The sequence below is a fragment of the Stegodyphus dumicola genome, chromosome 10 (genome assembly GCF_044657685.1).
Source record: "Stegodyphus dumicola isolate Sdum_Otavi_A_Nest chromosome 10, ASM4465768v1".
NCBI classification, from domain to species: Eukaryota; Metazoa; Arthropoda; class Arachnida; order Araneae; family Eresidae; genus Stegodyphus; species Stegodyphus dumicola.
Genome location: NC_140777.1, coordinates 146,266,590 through 146,284,991, shown reverse-complemented (window position 1 = coordinate 146,284,991; position 18,402 = coordinate 146,266,590). Strand labels below are relative to the sequence as shown.

The window sequence follows — 18,402 nt, the reverse complement described above, 5'->3', positions numbered from 1 at the left end:
GCACGGGGAGATGTAATTTGGAGAAAGTGAAAAAAATAATAGTCTATTAAAAATAGAACTAAGTTTCTTAATATTTAATATTTTTAATGAATTTTATTTTTTAAATTTAATTAATAATATTAAAAATAACTGAGTGATTTTTCTTGCTTTCAGATGTATAATCCCAACATTTATGGTACATGTTGCCTTTTGCAAATAGCAACCATATGCCCCAGTTTACCTGTAAGTGCAACATAATAGAAGAAAGTCTAATAATAGATAAATTTAGACTAATTTTCTTAATATTTTTAAATTTAATTCATAATAAAATTAATAGACTTATTTTTTTCAGGTAGAACAAAACAGAACAACTAAAGAAACCTGTTGTATGGAGGAAAGTCAATTTCAAGAACCTGAAAAACCATCTAGAGACCGTCTAGACCGTAGAGATCGTCTAGGAAATTCCACTGCAGTGAGTTCAATATATAGTTTTGTCTTTTATATTTATAATATTATGACAGAAATTATAAAAGGCATGGACTTCGTGCTTGAAAGTAATATTTGTAATCTTTCCTGTAAAATTTTGAGAATGTGAGGGGAAGCTGAACAGGTACTCACCTTAAAATAAATTTGTTATGCAAAATAAGGAAAACTTTACAATTTCCCTCACCAGAATTTAATTATCACATAACAAGGCTTTAAATGCCTGAATAAGATAGCTAAGTTCTAAATTTACATGCGAGTTCACCTTTAAAATCTTAATCTACATTTTAACTAAATTTAAAATTTTATAGATAAACAAATGTAGTACATATTTACAATATCTTCCTTCTTCAGCAATTCTTGTTCTAACTTGGAAGGAGAAAAATTTAATATGTGCTTACGCATATCTAACACTTGCCACACTTTCAATATGTTTTTTTTTTCTTTTAACAGTTCAACCTTTCGTACATTTACGCAATTCAATCTTTATATCCACATTAAGACTCCTCCTTCCTCTACAGCATTGTGTACCATAAAATGCGAGCGTGCTTCGTGTAAAACGAGTACAACACTTACCGACTACCCCATATTTGCTTGTTAGAATTAAACCAACTAGACCTAGACAGACACACTACAATTAAATCTCAGCCTGAGGTGCTGACGCTAGTGAAAATTAAGTTAGAGTTGGCTGGAGAGCCTAACATTTTACTTTACATTTATTCTCAATTTATCTTAACTTTCTTTTAGTACTTTTCATAAGTAACATAGACTACACTTTCATTCAAAGCACAGTTTCAAGCATACAAAATACTTTAAGTATTTAAGAATTCAAACATTTTTACATAATTAATTTCTTACTTTACTCCACTGAAAATAAGCATAGATTAATTACATACACAAATTTCTAACACTTTGAGTAACGGAGTTTGTTTTCTTGATATCATACAAACATTTTCCTACCACAGTCTCTACGACCTACATTTAAAATTAATAGACTTATTTTTTTCAGCGAGAACAAAATAGACGAACTAAGGAAACCTGTTGTATGGAGGAAAATAATATTCAAGGACCTGAAAGACAGTCTAGAGACCGTCTAGACCATAGAGATAGTCTAGGAAATTCCACTGTTGTAAGTTCAATATATTGTTTTGTCTTTTTTCTTTATAATATTATGACAGAAATTATAACAGAAAGGCACGGACTTCGTGCTTGAAAGTAATATTTGTTACATTTTTCAGGGCTATTAGATGAGACATTGATATGCCTGGAAAAAAATATCTAGTGGATTTGAAATTAAGTTTAATAATTTTAAAAACTATTTTTCTAAGACTCCAACAATTGAGCGCAATGGATACTTGCATAAATTCGTCATAATCTGCAGAAAATTAACGCCGAATTAGAGCTATTGATCTAATTATTCATGTGAAGTAAAATCTTTTAATTAGTTCAACTTTTAAATATAAAATTGAGCTTTAATTTTTAAAAAATAATTTTTTGTTAATTTTTTACGTACAATTTTACTGAAAATTTTTTTAACGTATCTTTATAATTAAGAGTCTATTTTAATTACTGTCTTGATATTTATTTGTGCTGTAAATTTCAATGCTGTATCTTATGCGGTTTCATAGATATCTTGCGCGCAAGTCTGAGGAACAGCGTTTTGAGAAAAAGCTCTTTAAAGTTAATTTTTATGATACTCATCATTACAATAGTAATAGAAGTAATTAATACTGTTCTATTAATACTATATACTAAAAGCATTCAGCATTCTTTCCAGTTTCGGTACTGTTTTATTAACATGGACGTTCCAGCTCAATTTACTATCAAACCACATGCCCAGAATTTTAATGGGATCTTTCGTAGGGATACTAATACCGTCAAGCTTCAAAAGATTCTCTTCACTATTCCTTGTCCCACCGAAAATAATCGATTTACTTTTCTCTGGGGAAATGCCCAGAGAAAGTTCCACCCTTTAGCCCATCTATGCACATTGAACAGCGCACGCTGCAAATTACTGACTACCTTGGGGTACGAAACATCTGCACTGTAGAGGAATATCTCGTCCGCACACACGTAGCAGTCGACATCAGCCGGGATAATTTCATAGATATCATGCATGAAAATTGTGAAGAAAATAGGAGACAAAATGAGGGACACCGCTGATAAGTTCATAGCTTCTTGAAAGGACCTCTCTAATAGTTTTACTCTAATAGTTCTCTGGTTTAAGAAATTGGCAATCCACAGGTTACTATTTCCTTTAACTCCGAATTACATGATTTTATAGAGCAGGCCATCATGCCAAACTGAATCAAATGCAGCTTTGAGATCTAGGGTCACCAGCTGAACAACTTTCCTTTGCTTCCTGTGGTGCAGGATAATACTGAACAATTTATTAAGCAGGTCCAGGCAACTTCTATTTGGAATAGAGCCGTAATGCATGTTTGAGAGTCTTTTACTTTGCTGGATCCTCAGAAGTAATCTATTGAGAATCATCCTTTCCATTACTTATTCTGGCAAGAATTTGCGTTAAAGAAATTGGCCTGTAGCTGGAAATCAGCGCAGTGTCTCCCCCAGGTTTCAAAAACGGAATAACAATAGCTTCTTTTGAATTCTTAGGAATCAGACCCGAATTCCATGACTTGTTGCAGGCCTCAAGGAGTGTTTGCTTGCAATCATCAGCTAAAACTGTGATAGCATATCTTGTAAGGTCATCTTATCCCGGGTCGACCAGCGGCCGAGCGGTAAAGTCGCTGAACGCTGGTAGTTCGGTCCAAGGTTCGAATCCCGCGAACGGGCTGGCTGCATGGGCATTTTCGTGGTTTTCCCCATGTGTAACGTGTATATGAGCCAGTTTCCCTTAGAAAGTCCTCCACGAAGGCATCCCTCCCCTTAGGCAGATAGCCCTCGAGGTTTTAAGAATTCAAACATTTTTACATAATTAATTTCTTACTTTACTCCACTGAAAATAAGCATAGATTAATTACATACACAAATTTCTAACACTTTGAGTAACGGAGTTTGTTTTCTTGATATCATACAAACATTTTCCTACCACAGTCTCTACGACCTACATTTAAAATTAATAGACTTATTTTTTTCAGCGAGAACAAAATAGACAAACTAAGGAAACCTGTTGTATGGAGGAAAGTAATATTCAAGGACCTGAAAGACAGTCTAGAGACCGTCTAGACCATAGAGATAGTCTAGGAAATTCCACTGTTGTAAGTTCAATATATTGTTTTGTCTTTTATATTTATAATATTATGACAGAAATTATAACAGAAAGGCACGGACTTCGTGCTTGAAAGTAATATTTGTTACATATCGTTCTAAATCTGCAAAGATTATTTGCTAAACTTTACTGCTTTACATTTAAAGCTACTTGCTTAATACAAAATTTTTAAATTACTTGCATAATGCACAAGCAACTTTTTTTAGATTCTTTGCTAAACACAAAATTGTAAATTTTTTACTAAATATAAAATTGGAAGCTTCTTGCTAAATTAAACAAATATTGTCCTCTTCCCGAGGGAAAACTGAAATAAGTCTTTTTAACCAACTTCGTACTAGATTTTGAAATAAATTTAAATAGACTTTAATTTTGACTTTAGTTTGGCGTACTCTGTCAATCTCTTTTCCTCATGCTAATCAGTGTTTTTTAATCTATGTTCTTAGCGACGTTACAAAAATCAACGCCTTAGCAATCTAACTGCACTCTTCTCCAGACGTGAGTCTTCATGAACTCTTCTTTCATTATTTCACGACATGAGTCTTCATGAACTCATCTTTCATCCTGTATTTATATACAACAAAACTGCACAACAAGGGGTCAGTACACCTTTAACGGAGAGAAAATACGAAATATTTAGCACATACTACACAATTTTTAAAAAACTAACTGTTGTGCCTAGTTTCATAATTTTTTCAGGGCTATTAGATGAGACATTGATATGCCTGGAAAAAAATATCTAGTGGATTTGAAATTAAGTTTAATAATTTTAAAAACTGTTTTTCTAAGACTCCAACAATTGAGCGCACAGGATAGCTTGCTTAAATTCGCCATATTCTGCAGAAAATTAACGCCAAATTAGAGCTATTGATCTAATTATTCATGTGAAGTAAAATCTTTTAATTAGTTCAACTTTTAAAAACAAAATTGAGCTTTAATTTTTAAAAAATAATTTTTTGTTAATTTTTTACGTACAATTTTACTGAAAATTTTTTAACATATCTTTATAATTAGAGTCTATTTTAATTACTGTCTTGATATTTATTTGTGCTGTAAATTTCAATGCTGTATCTTATGCGGTTTCATAGATATCCTGCGCGCAAGTCTGAAAAACAGCGTTTTGAGAAAAAGCTCTTTAAAGTTAATTTTTACTTTTGGAACATAAATTTCAATCATATAGCAATAAAATCACTTTTGGCATGATAACTTAACACTTAAAATAGTATCTTTTGATATTTATGTAGGTGAAAATAAAATAATTAATAAAATTGCATAAAATACACAATTAAACATAAAAAATTATTAAACGTAATCTTAAGATTATGATACTCATCATTACAATAGTAATAGAAGTAATTAATACTATTTGCCATATTGCAAAACTTACCTCCACATAATACTTGTGACAAGAATCTCAAATAAGGTAAAATTTTATCTGACATAAAATTTATATATATTCTATAAAATTTTCATATAAACAATTTTTATTCAAAATTTTCTGCTTTCATATACCTGTACAACAGTTGAGTCGTGTCCAACATTTGCAATCTTATATTACTGATTACAACTTCCATTTTCCTGCTGTCGACTTGATCTTCCTTAATAGTATTTCACAGTGTTTGAGGATGAAATATTTCTGAGTGTCTTTTGAAGTTTTGTGATATGTGTTGCGGTTATATTCAGTTTATTCCGTTAGCCATGGCTAAGAGACCTTACTTAAGAATTTAAAATTCTGTCCAAAAAGACGGTTTCCGAAAATTTACGTCGACGGAGGAGGTAATAAAGGTAGGAGAAGATGCGTTGTATGTGCTAAAACCATGGAAAAGCGAAAGCAAATGTTTCTTGAGTCCGAAATATGCAATGTAGGGCTGTGGTGTCGATCCTCGTTTTGAATTATTTCACACACGGCAGAATTTTTAAACTGGAATTTAATTACATGCACGTAATTCTTGTTTAGTTTTTTTTTAATTTCGTATTTGTAAATTTTTTTCATGTTTATATTATTTATTTCTGTGTGTATAGTTATGATTTTTGCAATTTTCCTGTTTAATTTATTACTATTAATGTGATATTCTTTATATTACTACACATTGAAAACAAGTACATTAAATACACAACTTCAACAATTGAAGTCATAATATCAAAATGCTGATTTTATAAGATTTTTTTTTTTTTTTTTTTTTTTTTTTTTGTAAAATTAGGCTTAACTGCTGAAAATGCACGGGGAGATGTAATTTGGAGAAAGTGAAAAAAATAATAGTCTATTAAAAATAGAACTAAGTTTCTTAATATTTAATATTTTTAATGAATTTTATTTTTTAAATTTAATTAATAATATTAAAAATAACTGAGTGATTTTTCTTGCTTTCAGATGTATAATCCCAACATTTATGGTACATGTTGCCTTTTGCAAATAGCAACCATATGCCCCAGTTTACCTGTAAGTGCAACATAATAGAAGAAAGTCTAATAATAGATAAATTTAGACTAATTTTCTTAATATTTTTAAATTTAATTCATAATAAAATTAATAGACTTATTTTTTTCAGGTAGAACAAAACAGAACAACTAAAGAAACCTGTTGTATGGAGGAAAGTCAATTTCAAGAACCTGAAAAACCATCTAGAGACCGTCTAGACCGTAGAGATCGTCTAGGAAATTCCACTGCTGTGAGTTCAATATATAGTTTTGTCTTTTATATTTATAATATTATGACAGAAATTATAACAGAAAGGCATGGACTTCGTGCTTGAAAGTAATATTTGTAATCTTTCCTGTAAAATTTTGAGAATGTGAGGGGAAGCTGAACAGGTACTCACCTTAAAATAAATTTGTTATGCAAAATAAGGAAAACTTTACAATTTCCCTCACCAGAATTTAATTATCACATAACAAGGCTTTAAATGCCTGAATAAGATAGCTAAGTTCTAAATTTACATGCGAGTTCACCTTTAAAATCTTAATCTACATTTTAACTAAATTTAAAATTTTATAGATAAACAAATGTAGTACATATTTACAATATCTTCCTTCTTCAGCAATTCTTGTTCTAACTTGGAAGGAGAAAAATTTAATATGTGCTTACGCATATCTAACACTTGCCACACTTTCAATATGTTTTTTTTTTCTTTTAACAGTTCAACCTTTCGTACATTTACGCAATTCAATCTTTATATCCACATTAAGACTCCTCCTTCCTCTACAGCATTGTGTACCATAAAATGCGAGCGTGCTTCGTGTAAAACGAGTACAACACTTACCGACTACCCCATATTTGCTTGTTAGAATTAAACCAACTAGACCTAGACAGACACACTACAATTAAATCTCAGCCTGAGGTGCTGACGCTAGTGAAAATTAAGTTAGAGTTGGCTGGAGAGCCTAACATTTTACTTTACATTTATTCTCAATTTATCTTAACTTTCTTTTAGTACTTTTCATAAGTAACATAGACTACACTTTCATTCAAAGCACAGTTTCAAGCATACAAAATACTTTAAGTATTTAAGAATTCAAACATTTTTACATAATTAATTTCTTACTTTACTCCACTGAAAATAAGCATAGATTAATTACATACACAAATTTCTAACACTTTGAGTAACGGAGTTTGTTTTCTTGATATCATACAAACATTTCCCTACCACAGTCTCTACGACCTACATTTAAAATTAATAGACTTATTTTTTTCAGCGAGAACAAAATAGACGAACTAAGGAAACCTGTTGTATGGAGGAAAATAATATTCAAGGACCTGAAAGACAGTCTAGAGACCGTCTAGACCATAGAGATAGTCTAGGAAATTCCACTGTTGTAAGTTCAATATATTGTTTTGTCTTTTTTATTTATAATATTATGACAGAAATTATAACAGAAAGGCACGGACTTCGTGCTTGAAAGTAATATTTGTTACATTTTTCAGGGCTATTAGATGAGACATTGATATGCCTGGAAAAAAATATCTAGTGGATTTGAAATTAAGTTTAATAATTTTAAAAACTATTTTTCTAAGACTCCAACAATTGAGCGCACAGGATAACTTGCATAAATTCGTCATAATCTGCAGAAAATTAACGCCGAATTAGAGCTATTGATCTAATTATTCATGTGAAGTAAAATCTTTTAATTAGTTCAACTTTTAAATATAAAATTGAGCTTTAATTTTTAAAAAATAATTTTTTGTTAATTTTTTACGTACAATTTTACTGAAAATTTTTTTAACGTATCTTTATAATTAAGAGTCTATTTTAATTACTGTCTTGATATTTATTTGTGCTGTAAATTTCAATGCTGTATCTTATGCGGTTTCATAGATATCTTGCGCGCAAGTCTGAGGAACAGCGTTTTGAGAAAAAGCTCTTTAAAGTTAATTTTTATGATACTCATCATTACAATAGTAATAGAAGTAATTAATACTGTTCTATTAATACTATATACTAAATATTTCTGAGTGTCTTTTGAAGTTTTGTGATATGTGTTGCGGTTATATTCAGTTTATTCCGTTAGCCATGGCTAAGAGACCTTACTTAAGAATTTAAAATTCTGTCCAAAAAGACGGTTTCCGAAAATTTACGTCGACGGAGGAGGTAATAAAGGTAGGAGAAGATGCGTTGTATGTGCTAAAACCATGGAAAAGCGAAAGCAAATGTTTCTTGAGTCCGAAATATGCAATGTAGGGCTGTGGTGTCGATCCTCGTTTTGAATTATTTCACACACGGCAGAATTTTTAAACTGGAATTTAATTACATGCACGTAATTCTTGTTTAGTTTTTTTTTAATTTCGTATTTGTAAATTTTTTTCATGTTTATATTATTTATTTCTGTGTGTATAGTTATGATTTTTGCAATTTTCCTGTTTAATTTATTACTGTTAATGTGATATTCTTTATATTACTACACATTGAAAACAAGTACATTAAATACGCAACTTCAACAATTGAAGTCATAATATCAAAATGCTGATTTTATAAGATTTTTTTTTTTTTTTTGTAAAATTAGGCTTAACTGCTGAAAATGCACGGGGAGATGTAATTTGGAGAAAGTGAAAAAAATAATAGTCTATTAAAAATAGAACTAAGTTTCTTAATATTTAATATTTTTAATGAATTTTATTTTTTAAATTTAATTAATAATATTAAAAATAACTGAGTGATTTTTCTTGCTTTCAGATGTATAATCCCAACATTTATGGTACATGTTGCCTTTTGCAAATAGCAACCATATGCCCCAGTTTACCTGTAAGTGCAACATAATAGAAGAAAGTCTAATAATAGATAAATTTAGACTAATTTTCTTAATATTTTTAAATTTAATTCATAATAAAATTAATAGACTTATTTTTTTCAGGTAGAACAAAACAGAACAACTAAAGAAACCTGTTGTATGGAGGAAAGTCAATTTCAAGAACCTGAAAAACCATCTAGAGACCGTCTAGACCGTAGAGATCGTCTAGGAAATTCCACTGCTGTGAGTTCAATATATAGTTTTGTCTTTTATATTTATAATATTATGACAGAAATTATAACAGAAAGGCATGGACTTCGTGCTTGAAAGTAATATTTGTAATCTTTCCTGTAAAATTTTGAGAATGTGAGGGGAAGCTGAACAGGTACTCACCTTAAAATAAATTTGTTATGCAAAATAAGGAAAACTTTACAATTTCCCTCACCAGAATTTAATTATCACATAACAAGGCTTTAAATGCCTGAATAAGATAGCTAAGTTCTAAATTTACATGCGAGTTCACCTTTAAAATCTTAATCTACATTTTAACTAAATTTAAAATTTTATAGATAAACAAATGTAGTACATATTTACAATATCTTCCTTCTTCAGCAATTCTTGTTCTAACTTGGAAGGAGAAAAATTTAATATGTGCTTACGCATATCTAACACTTGCCACACTTTCAATATGTTTTTTTTTTCTTTTAACAGTTCAACCTTTCGTACATTTACGCAATTCAATCTTTATATCCACATTAAGACTCCTCCTTCCTCTACAGCATTGTGTACCATAAAATGCGAGCGTGCTTCGTGTAAAACGAGTACAACACTTACCGACTACCCCATATTTGCTTGTTAGAATTAAACCAACTAGACCTAGACAGACACACTACAATTAAATCTCAGCCTGAGGTGCTGACGCTAGTGAAAATTAAGTTAGAGTTGGCTGGAGAGCCTAACATTTTACTTTACATTTATTCTCAATTTATCTTAACTTTCTTTTAGTACTTTTCATAAGTAACATAGACTACACTTTCATTCAAAGCACAGTTTCAAGCATACAAAATAATTTAAGTATTTAAGAATTCAAACATTTTTACATAATTAATTTCTTACTTTACTCCACTGAAAATAAGCATAGATTAATTACATACACAAATTTCTAACACTTTGAGTAACGGAGTTTGTTTTCTTGATATCATACAAACATTTTCCTACCACAGTCTCTACGACCTACATTTAAAATTAATAGACTTATTTTTTTCAGCGAGAACAAAATAGACGAACTAAGGAAACCTGTTGTATGGAGGAAAATAATATTCAAGGACCTGAAAGACAGTCTAGAGACCGTCTAGACCATAGAGATAGTCTAGGAAATTCCACTGTTGTAAGTTCAATATATTGTTTTGTCTTTTTTATTTATAATATTATGACAGAAATTATAACAGAAAGGCACGGACTTCGTGCTTGAAAGTAATATTTGTTACATTTTTCAGGGCTATTAGATGAGACATTGATATGCCTGGAAAAAAATATCTAGTGGATTTGAAATTAAGTTTAATAATTTTAAAAACTATTTTTCTAAGACTCCAACAATTGAGCGCACAGGATAACTTGCATAAATTCGTCATAATCTGCAGAAAATTAACGCCGAATTAGAGCTATTGATCTAATTATTCATGTGAAGTAAAATCTTTTAATTAGTTCAACTTTTAAATATAAAATTGAGCTTTAATTTTTAAAAAATAATTTTTTGTTAATTTTTTACGTACAATTTTACTGAAAATTTTTTTAACGTATCTTTATATTTAAGAGTCTATTTTAATTACTGTCTTGATATTTATTTGTGCTGTAAATTTCAATGCTGTATCTTATGCGGTTTCATAGATATCTTGCGCGCTAGTCTGAGGAACAGCGTTTTGAGAAAAAGCTCTTTAAAGTTAATTTTTATGATACTCATCATTACAATAGTAATAGAAGTAATTAATACTGTTCTATTAATACTATATACTAAAAGCATTCAGCATTCTTTCCAGTTTCGGTACTGTTTTATTAAGATGGACGTTCCAGCTCAATTTACTATCAAACCACATGCCCAGAATTTTAATGGGATCTTTCGTAGGGATACTAATACCGTCAAGCTTCAAACGATTCTCTTCACTATTCCTTGTCCCACCGAAAATAATCGATTTACTTTTCTCTGGGAAAATGCCCAGAGAAAGTTCCACCCTTTGCAGTCGACATCAGCCGGGATAATTTCATAGATATCATGCATGAAAATTGTGAAGAAAATAAGAGACAAAATGAGGGACACCGCTGATAAGTTCATAGCTTCTTGAAAGGACCTCTCTCCACTTTACTCTAATAGTTCTCTGGTTTAAGAAATTGGCAATCCACAGGTTACTATTTCCTTTAACTCCGAATCACATGATTTTATAGAGCAGGCCATCATGCCAAACTGAATCAAATGCAGCTTTGAGATCTAGGGCCACCAGCTGAACAACTTTCCTTTGCTTCCTGTGGTGCAGGATACTACTGAACAATTTATTAAGCAGGTCCAGGCAACTTCTATTTGGAATAGAGCCGTAATGCATGTTTGAGAGTCTTTTACTTTGCTGGATCCTCAGAAGTAATCTATTGAGAATCATCCTTTCCATTACTTATTCTGGCAAGAATTTGCGTTAAAGAAATTGGCCTGTAGCTGGAAATCAGCGCAGTGTCTCCCCCAGGTTTCAAAAACGGAATAACAATAGCTTCTTTCGAATTCTTAGGAATCAGACCCGAATTCCATGACTTGTTGCAGGCCTCAAGGAGTGTTTGCTTGCAATCATCAGCTAAAACTGTGATAGCATATCTTGTAAGGTCATCTTATCCCGGGTCGACCAGCGGCCGAGCGGTAAAGTCGCTGAACACTGGTAGTTCGGTCCAAGGTTCGAATCCCGCGAACGGGCTGGCTGCATGGGCATTTTCGTGGTTTTCCCCATGTGTAACGTGTATGTGAGCCAGTTTCCCTTAGAAAGTCCTCCACGAAGGCATCCCTCCCCTTAGGCAGATAGCCCTCGAGGTTTTAAGAATTCAAACATTTTTACATAATTAATTTCTTACTTTACTCCACTGAAAATAAGCATAGATTAATTACATACACAAATTTCTAACACTTTGAGTAACGGAGTTTGTTTTCTTGATATCATACAAACATTTTCCTACCACAGTCTCTACGACCTACATTTAAAATTAATAGACTTATTTTTTTCAGCGAGAACAAAATAGACGAACTAAGGAAACCTGTTGTATGGAGGAAAGTAATATTCAAGGACCTGAAAGACAGTCTAGAGACCGTCTAGACCATAGAGATAGTCTAGGAAATTCCGCTGTTGTAAGTTCAATATATTGTTTTGTCTTTTATATTTATAATATTATGACAGAAATTATAACAGAAAGGCACGGACTTCGTGCTTGAAAGTAATATTTGTTACATATCGTTCTAAATCTGCAAAGATTATTTGCTAAACTTTACTGCTTTACATTTAAAGCTACTTGCTTAATACAAAATTTTAAAATTACTTGCATAATGCAAAAGCAACTTTTTTTAGATTCTTTGCTAAACACAAAATTGTAAATTTTTTACTAAATATAAAATTGGAAGCTTCTTGCTAAATTAAACAAATATTGTCCTCTTCCCGAGGGAAAACTGAAATAAGTCTTTTTAACCAACTTCGTACTAGATTTTGAAATAAATTTAAATAGACTTTAGTTTGGCGTACTCTGTCAATCTCTTTTCCTCATGCTAATCAGTGTTTTTTAATCTATGTTCTTAGCGACGTTACAAAAATCAACGCCTTAGCAATCTAACTGCACTCTTCTCCAGACGTGAGTCTTCATGAACTCTTCTTTCATTATTTCACGACATGAGTCTTCATGAACTCATCTTTCATCCTGTATTTATATACAACAAAACTGCACAACAAGGGGTCAGTACACCTTTAACGGAGAGAAAATACGAAATATTTATCATATACTACACAATTTTTAAAAAACTAACTGTTGTGCCTAGTTTCATAATTTTTTCAGGGCTATTAGATGAGACATTGATATGCCTGGAAAAAAATATCTAGTGGATTTGAAATTAAGTTTAATAATTTTAAAAACTGTTTTTCTAAGACTCCAACAATTGAGCGCACAGGATAGCTTGCTTAAATTCGCCATATTCTGCAGAAAATTAACGCCAAATTAGAGCTATTGATCTAATTATTCATGTGAAGTAAAATCTTTTAATTAGTTCAACTTTTAAAAACAAAATTGAGCTTTAATTTTTAAAAAATAATTTTTTGTTAATTTTTTACGTACAATTTTACTGAAAATTTTTTAACATATCTTTATAATTAGAGTCTATTTTAATTACTGTCTTGATATTTATTTGTGCTGTAAATTTCAATGCTGTATCTTATGCGGTTTCATAGATATCCTGCGCGCAAGTCTGAAAAACAGCGTTTTGAGAAAAAGCTCTTTAAAGTTAATTTTTACTTTTGGAACATAAATTTCAATCATATAGCAATAAAATCACTTTTGGCATGATAACTTAACACTTAAAATAGTATCTTTTGATATTTATGTAGGTGAAAATAAAATAATTAATAAAATTGCATAAAATACACAATTAAACATAAAAAATTATTAAACGTAATCTTAAGATTATGATACTCATCATTACAATAGTAATAGAAGTAATTAATACTATTTGCCATATTGCAAAACTTACCTCCATATAATACTTGTGACAAGAATCTCAATAAGGTAAAATTTTATCTGACATAAAATTTATATATATTCTATAAAATTTTCATATAAACAATTTTTATTCAAAATTTTCTGCTTTCATATACCTGTACAACAGTTGAGTCGTGTCCAACATTTGCAATCTTATTTTACTGATTACAACTTCCATTTTCCTGCTGTCGACTTGATCTTCCTTAATAGTATTTCACAGTGTTTGAGGATGAAATATTTCTGAGTGTCTTTTGAAGTTTTGTGATATGTGTTGCGGTTATATTCAGTTTATTCCGTTAGCCATGGCTAAGAGACCTTACTTAAGAATTTAAAATTCTGTCCAAAATGACGGTTTCCGAAAATTTACGTCGACGGAGGAGGTAATAAAGGTAGGAGAAGATGCGTTGTATGTGCTAAAACCATGGAAAAGCGAAAGCAAATGTTTCTTGAGTCCGAAATATGCAATGTAGGGCTGTGGTGTCGATCCTCGTTTTGAATTATTTCACACACGGCAGAATTTTTAAACTGGAATTTAATTACATGCACGTAATTCTTGTTTAGTTTTTTTTTAATTTCGTATTTGTAAATTTTTTTCATGTTTATATTATTTATTTCTGTGTGTATAGTTATGATTTTTGCAATTTTCCTGTTTAATTTATTACTATTAATGTGATATTCTTTATATTACTACACATTGAAAACAAGTACATTAAATACGCAACTTCAACAATTGAAGTCATAATATCAAAATGCTGATTTTATAAGATTTTTTTTTTTTTTTTTTTTTTTGTAAAATTAGGCTTAACTGCTGAAAATGCACGGGGAGATGTAATTTGGAGAAAGTGAAAAAAATAATAGTCTATTAAAAATAGAACTAAGTTTCTTAATATTTAATATTTTTAATGAATTTTATTTTTTAAATTTAATTAATAATATTAAAAATAATTGAGTGATTTTTCTTGGTTTCAGATGTATAATCCCAACATTTATGGTACAAGTTGCCTTTTGCAAATAGCAACCATATGCCCCAGTTTACCTGTAAGTGCAACATAATAGAAGAAAGTCTAATAATAGATTAATTTAGACTAATTTTCTTAATATTTTTAAATTTAATTCATAATAAAATTAATAGACTTATTTTTTTCAGGGAGAACGAAAACAGAACAACTAAAGAAACCTGTTGTATGGAGGAAAGTCAATTTCAAGAACCTGAAAAACCATCTAGAGACCGTCTAGACCGTAGAGATCGTCTAGGAAATTCCACTGCTGTGAGTTCAATATATTGTTTTGTCTTTTATATTTATAATATTATGACAGAAATTATAACAGAAAGGCATGGACTTCGTGCTTGAAAGTAATATTTGTAATCTTTCCTGTAAAATTTTGAGAATGTGAGGGGAAGTTGAACAGGTACTCACCTTAAAATAAATTTGTTATGCAAAATAAGGAAAACTTTACAATTTCCCTCACCAGAATTTAATTATCGCATAACAAGGCTTTAAATGCCTGAATAAGATAGCTAAGTTCTAAATTTACATGCGAGTTCACCTTTAAAATCTTAATCTACATTTTAACTAAATTTAAAATTTTATAGATAAACAAATGTAGCACATATTTACAATATCTTCCTTCTTCAGCAATTCTTGTTCTAACTTGGAAGGAGAAAAATTTAATATGTGCTTACGCATATCTAACACTTGCCACACTTTCAATATGTTTTTTTTTTCTTTTAACAGTTCAACCTTTCGTACATTTACTCAATTCAATCTTTATATCCACATTAAGACTCCTCCTTCCTCTACAGCATTGTGTACCATAAAATGCGAGCGTGCTTCGTGTAAAACGAGTACAACACTTACCGACTACCCCATATTTGCTTGTTAGAATTAAACCAACTAGACCTAGACAGACACACTACAATTAAATCTCAGCCTGAGGTGCTGACGCTAGTGAAAATTAAGTTAGAGTTGGCTGGAGAGCCTAACATTTTACTTTACATTTATTCTCAATTTATCTTAACTTTCTTTTAGTACTTTTCATAAGTAACATAGACTACACTTTCATTCAAAGCACAGTTTCAAGCATACAAAATACTTTAAGTATTTAAGAATTCAAACATTTTTACATAATTAATTTCTTACTTTACTCCACTGAAAATAAGCATAGATTAATTACATACACAAATTTCTAACACTTTGAGTAACGGAGTTTGTTTTCTTGATATCATACAAACATTTTCCTACCACAGTCTCTACGACCTACATTTAAAATTAATAGACTTATTTTTTTCAGCGAGAACAAAATAGACGAACTAAGGAAACCTGTTGTATGGAGGAAAGTAATATTCAAGGACCTAAAAGACAGTCTAGAGACCGTCTAGACCATAGAGATAGTCTAGGAAATTCCACTGTTGTAAGTTCAATATATTGTTTTGTCTTTTATATTTATAATATTATGACAGAAATTATAACAGAAAGGCACAGACTTCGTGCTTGAAAGTAATATTTGTTACATTTTTCAGGGCTATTAGATGAGACATTGATATGCCTGGAAAAAAATATCTAGTGGATTTGAAATTAAGTTTAATAATTTTAAAAACTATTTTTCTAAGACTCCAACAATTGAGCGCACAGGATAACTTGCATAAATTCGCCATAATCTGCAGAAAATTAACGCCGAATTAGAGCTATTGATCTAATTATTCATGTGAAGTAAAATCTTTTAATTAGTTCAACTTTTAAATATAAAATTGAGCTTTAATTTTTAAAAAATAATTTTTTGTTAATTTTTTACGTACAATTTTACTGAAAATTTTTTTAACGTATCTTTATAATTAGAGTCTATTTTAATTACTGTCTTGATATTTATTTGTGCTGTAAATTTCAATGCTGTATCTTATGCGGTTTCATAGATATCTTGCGCGCAAGTCTGAGGAACAGCGTTTTGAGAAAAAGCTCTTTAAATTTAATTTTTATGATACTCATCATTACAATAGTAATAGAAGTAAATAATACTGTTCTATTAATACTATATACTAAAAGCATTCAGCATTCTTTCCAGTTTCGGTACTGTTTTATTAACATGGACGTTCGAGCTCAATTTACTATCAAACCACATGCCCAGAATTTTAATGGGATCTTTCGTAGGGATACTAATACCGTCAAGCTTCAAATAATTCTCTTCACTATTCCTTGTCCCACCGAAAATAATCGATTTACTTTTCTCTGGGGAAATGCCCAGAGAAAGTTCCACACTTTAGCCCATCTATGCACATTGAACAGCGCACGCTGCAAATTACTGACTACCTTGGGGTACGAAACATCTGCACTGTAGAGGAATATCTCGTCCGCACACACGTAGCAGTCGACATCAGCCGGGATAATTTCATAGATATCATGCATGAAAATTGTGAAGAAAATAGGAGACAAAATGAGGGACACCGCTGATAAGTTCATAGCTTCTTGAAAGGACCTCTCTAATAGTTTTACTCTAATAGTTCTCTGGTTTAAGAAATTGGCAATCCACAGGTTACTATTTCCTTTAACTCCGAATTACATGATTTTATAGAGCAGGCCATCATGCCAAACTGAATCAAATGCAGCTTTGAGATCTAGGGCCACCAGCTGAACAACTTTCCTTTGCTTCCTGTGGTGCAGGATACTACTGAACAATTTATTAAGCAGGTCCAGGCAACTTCTATTTGGAATAAAGCCGTAATGCATGTTTGAGAGTCTTTTACTTTGCTGGATCCTCAGAAGTAATCTATTGAGAATCGTCCTTTCCATTACTTATTCTGGCAAGAATTTGCATTAAAGAAATTGGCCTGTAGCTGGAAACCAGCGCAGTGTCTCCCCCAGGTTTCAAAAACGGAATAACAATAGCTTCTTTCCAATTAATAGGGATCAGACCCGAATTCCATGACTTGTTGCAGGCCTCAAGGAGTGTTTGCTTGCAATCATCAGCTAAAACTGTGATAGCATATCTTGTAAGGTCATCTTATCCCGGGTCGACCAGAGGCCGAGCGGTAAAGTCGCTGAACACTGGTAGTTCGGTCCAAGGTTCGAATCCCGCGAACGGGCTGGCTGCATGGGCATTTTCGTGGTTTTCCCCATGTGTAACGTGTATATGAGCCAGTTTCCCTTAGAAAGTCCTCCACGAAGGCATCCCTCCCCTTAGGCAGATAGCCCTCGAGGTTTTAAGAATTCAAACATTTTTACATAATTAATTTCTTACTTTACTCCACTGAAAATAAGCATAGATTAATTACATACACAAATTTCTAACACTTTGAGTAACGGAGTTTGTTTTCTTGATATCATACAAACATTTTCCTACCACAGTCTCTACGACCTACGTTTAAAATTAATAGACTTATTTTTTTCAGCGAGAACAAAATAGACGAACTAAGGAAACCTGTTGTATGGAGGAAAGTAATATTCAAGGACCTGAAAGACAGTCTAGAGACCGTCTAGACCATAGAGATAGTCTAGGAAATTCCGCTGTTGTAAGTTCAATATATTGTTTTGTCTTTTATATTTATAATATTATGATAGAAATTATAACAGAAAGGCACGGACTTCGTGCTTGAAAGTAATATTTGTTACATATCGTTCTAAATCTGCAAAGATTATTTGCTAAACTTTACTGCTTTACATTTAAAGCTACTTGCTTAATACAAAATTTTAAAATTACTTGCATAATGCAAAAGCAACTTTTTTTAG

The 18,402-nt window shown here is 31.1% G+C and overlaps 1 protein-coding gene across 22 annotated transcripts in view; it reads left to right on the top strand.

Annotated features, from left to right (window-relative positions):
- The window catches only part of LOC118205801 (uncharacterized), a 45,120-nt gene extending 26,935 nt beyond the window's left edge, over positions 1-18,185 (top strand). For 13 of the 22 annotated variants that reach the window (XM_085825675.1, XM_085825672.1, XM_085825666.1 and 10 more), the window contains 13 exons: positions 332-451; positions 1,472-1,591; positions 3,564-3,683; positions 6,063-6,131; positions 6,241-6,360; positions 7,385-7,504; positions 8,860-8,928; positions 9,038-9,157; positions 10,182-10,301; positions 12,171-12,290; positions 14,651-14,719; positions 14,829-14,949; positions 15,974-16,093. In XM_085825675.1, coding sequence (XP_085681801.1) covers positions 332-451; positions 1,472-1,591; positions 3,564-3,683; positions 6,063-6,131; positions 6,241-6,360; positions 7,385-7,504; positions 8,860-8,928; positions 9,038-9,157; positions 10,182-10,301; positions 12,171-12,290; positions 14,651-14,719; positions 14,829-14,852 — 1,191 coding nt within the window. In that variant the 3' untranslated portion in view covers positions 14,853-14,949; positions 15,974-16,093. Of the gene's footprint in view, positions 1-153; positions 223-331; positions 452-1,471; positions 1,592-3,563; positions 3,684-6,062; positions 6,132-6,240; positions 6,361-7,384; positions 7,505-8,859; positions 8,929-9,037; positions 9,158-10,181; positions 10,302-12,170; positions 12,291-14,650; positions 14,720-14,828; positions 14,950-15,973; positions 16,094-18,065 lie in introns of those variants that run through there. The other 9 variants (XM_085825671.1, XM_085825664.1, XM_085825665.1 and 6 more) reach the window with 8 other exon arrangements.
- The last annotated feature ends 217 nt before the right edge of the window (positions 18,186-18,402 follow it).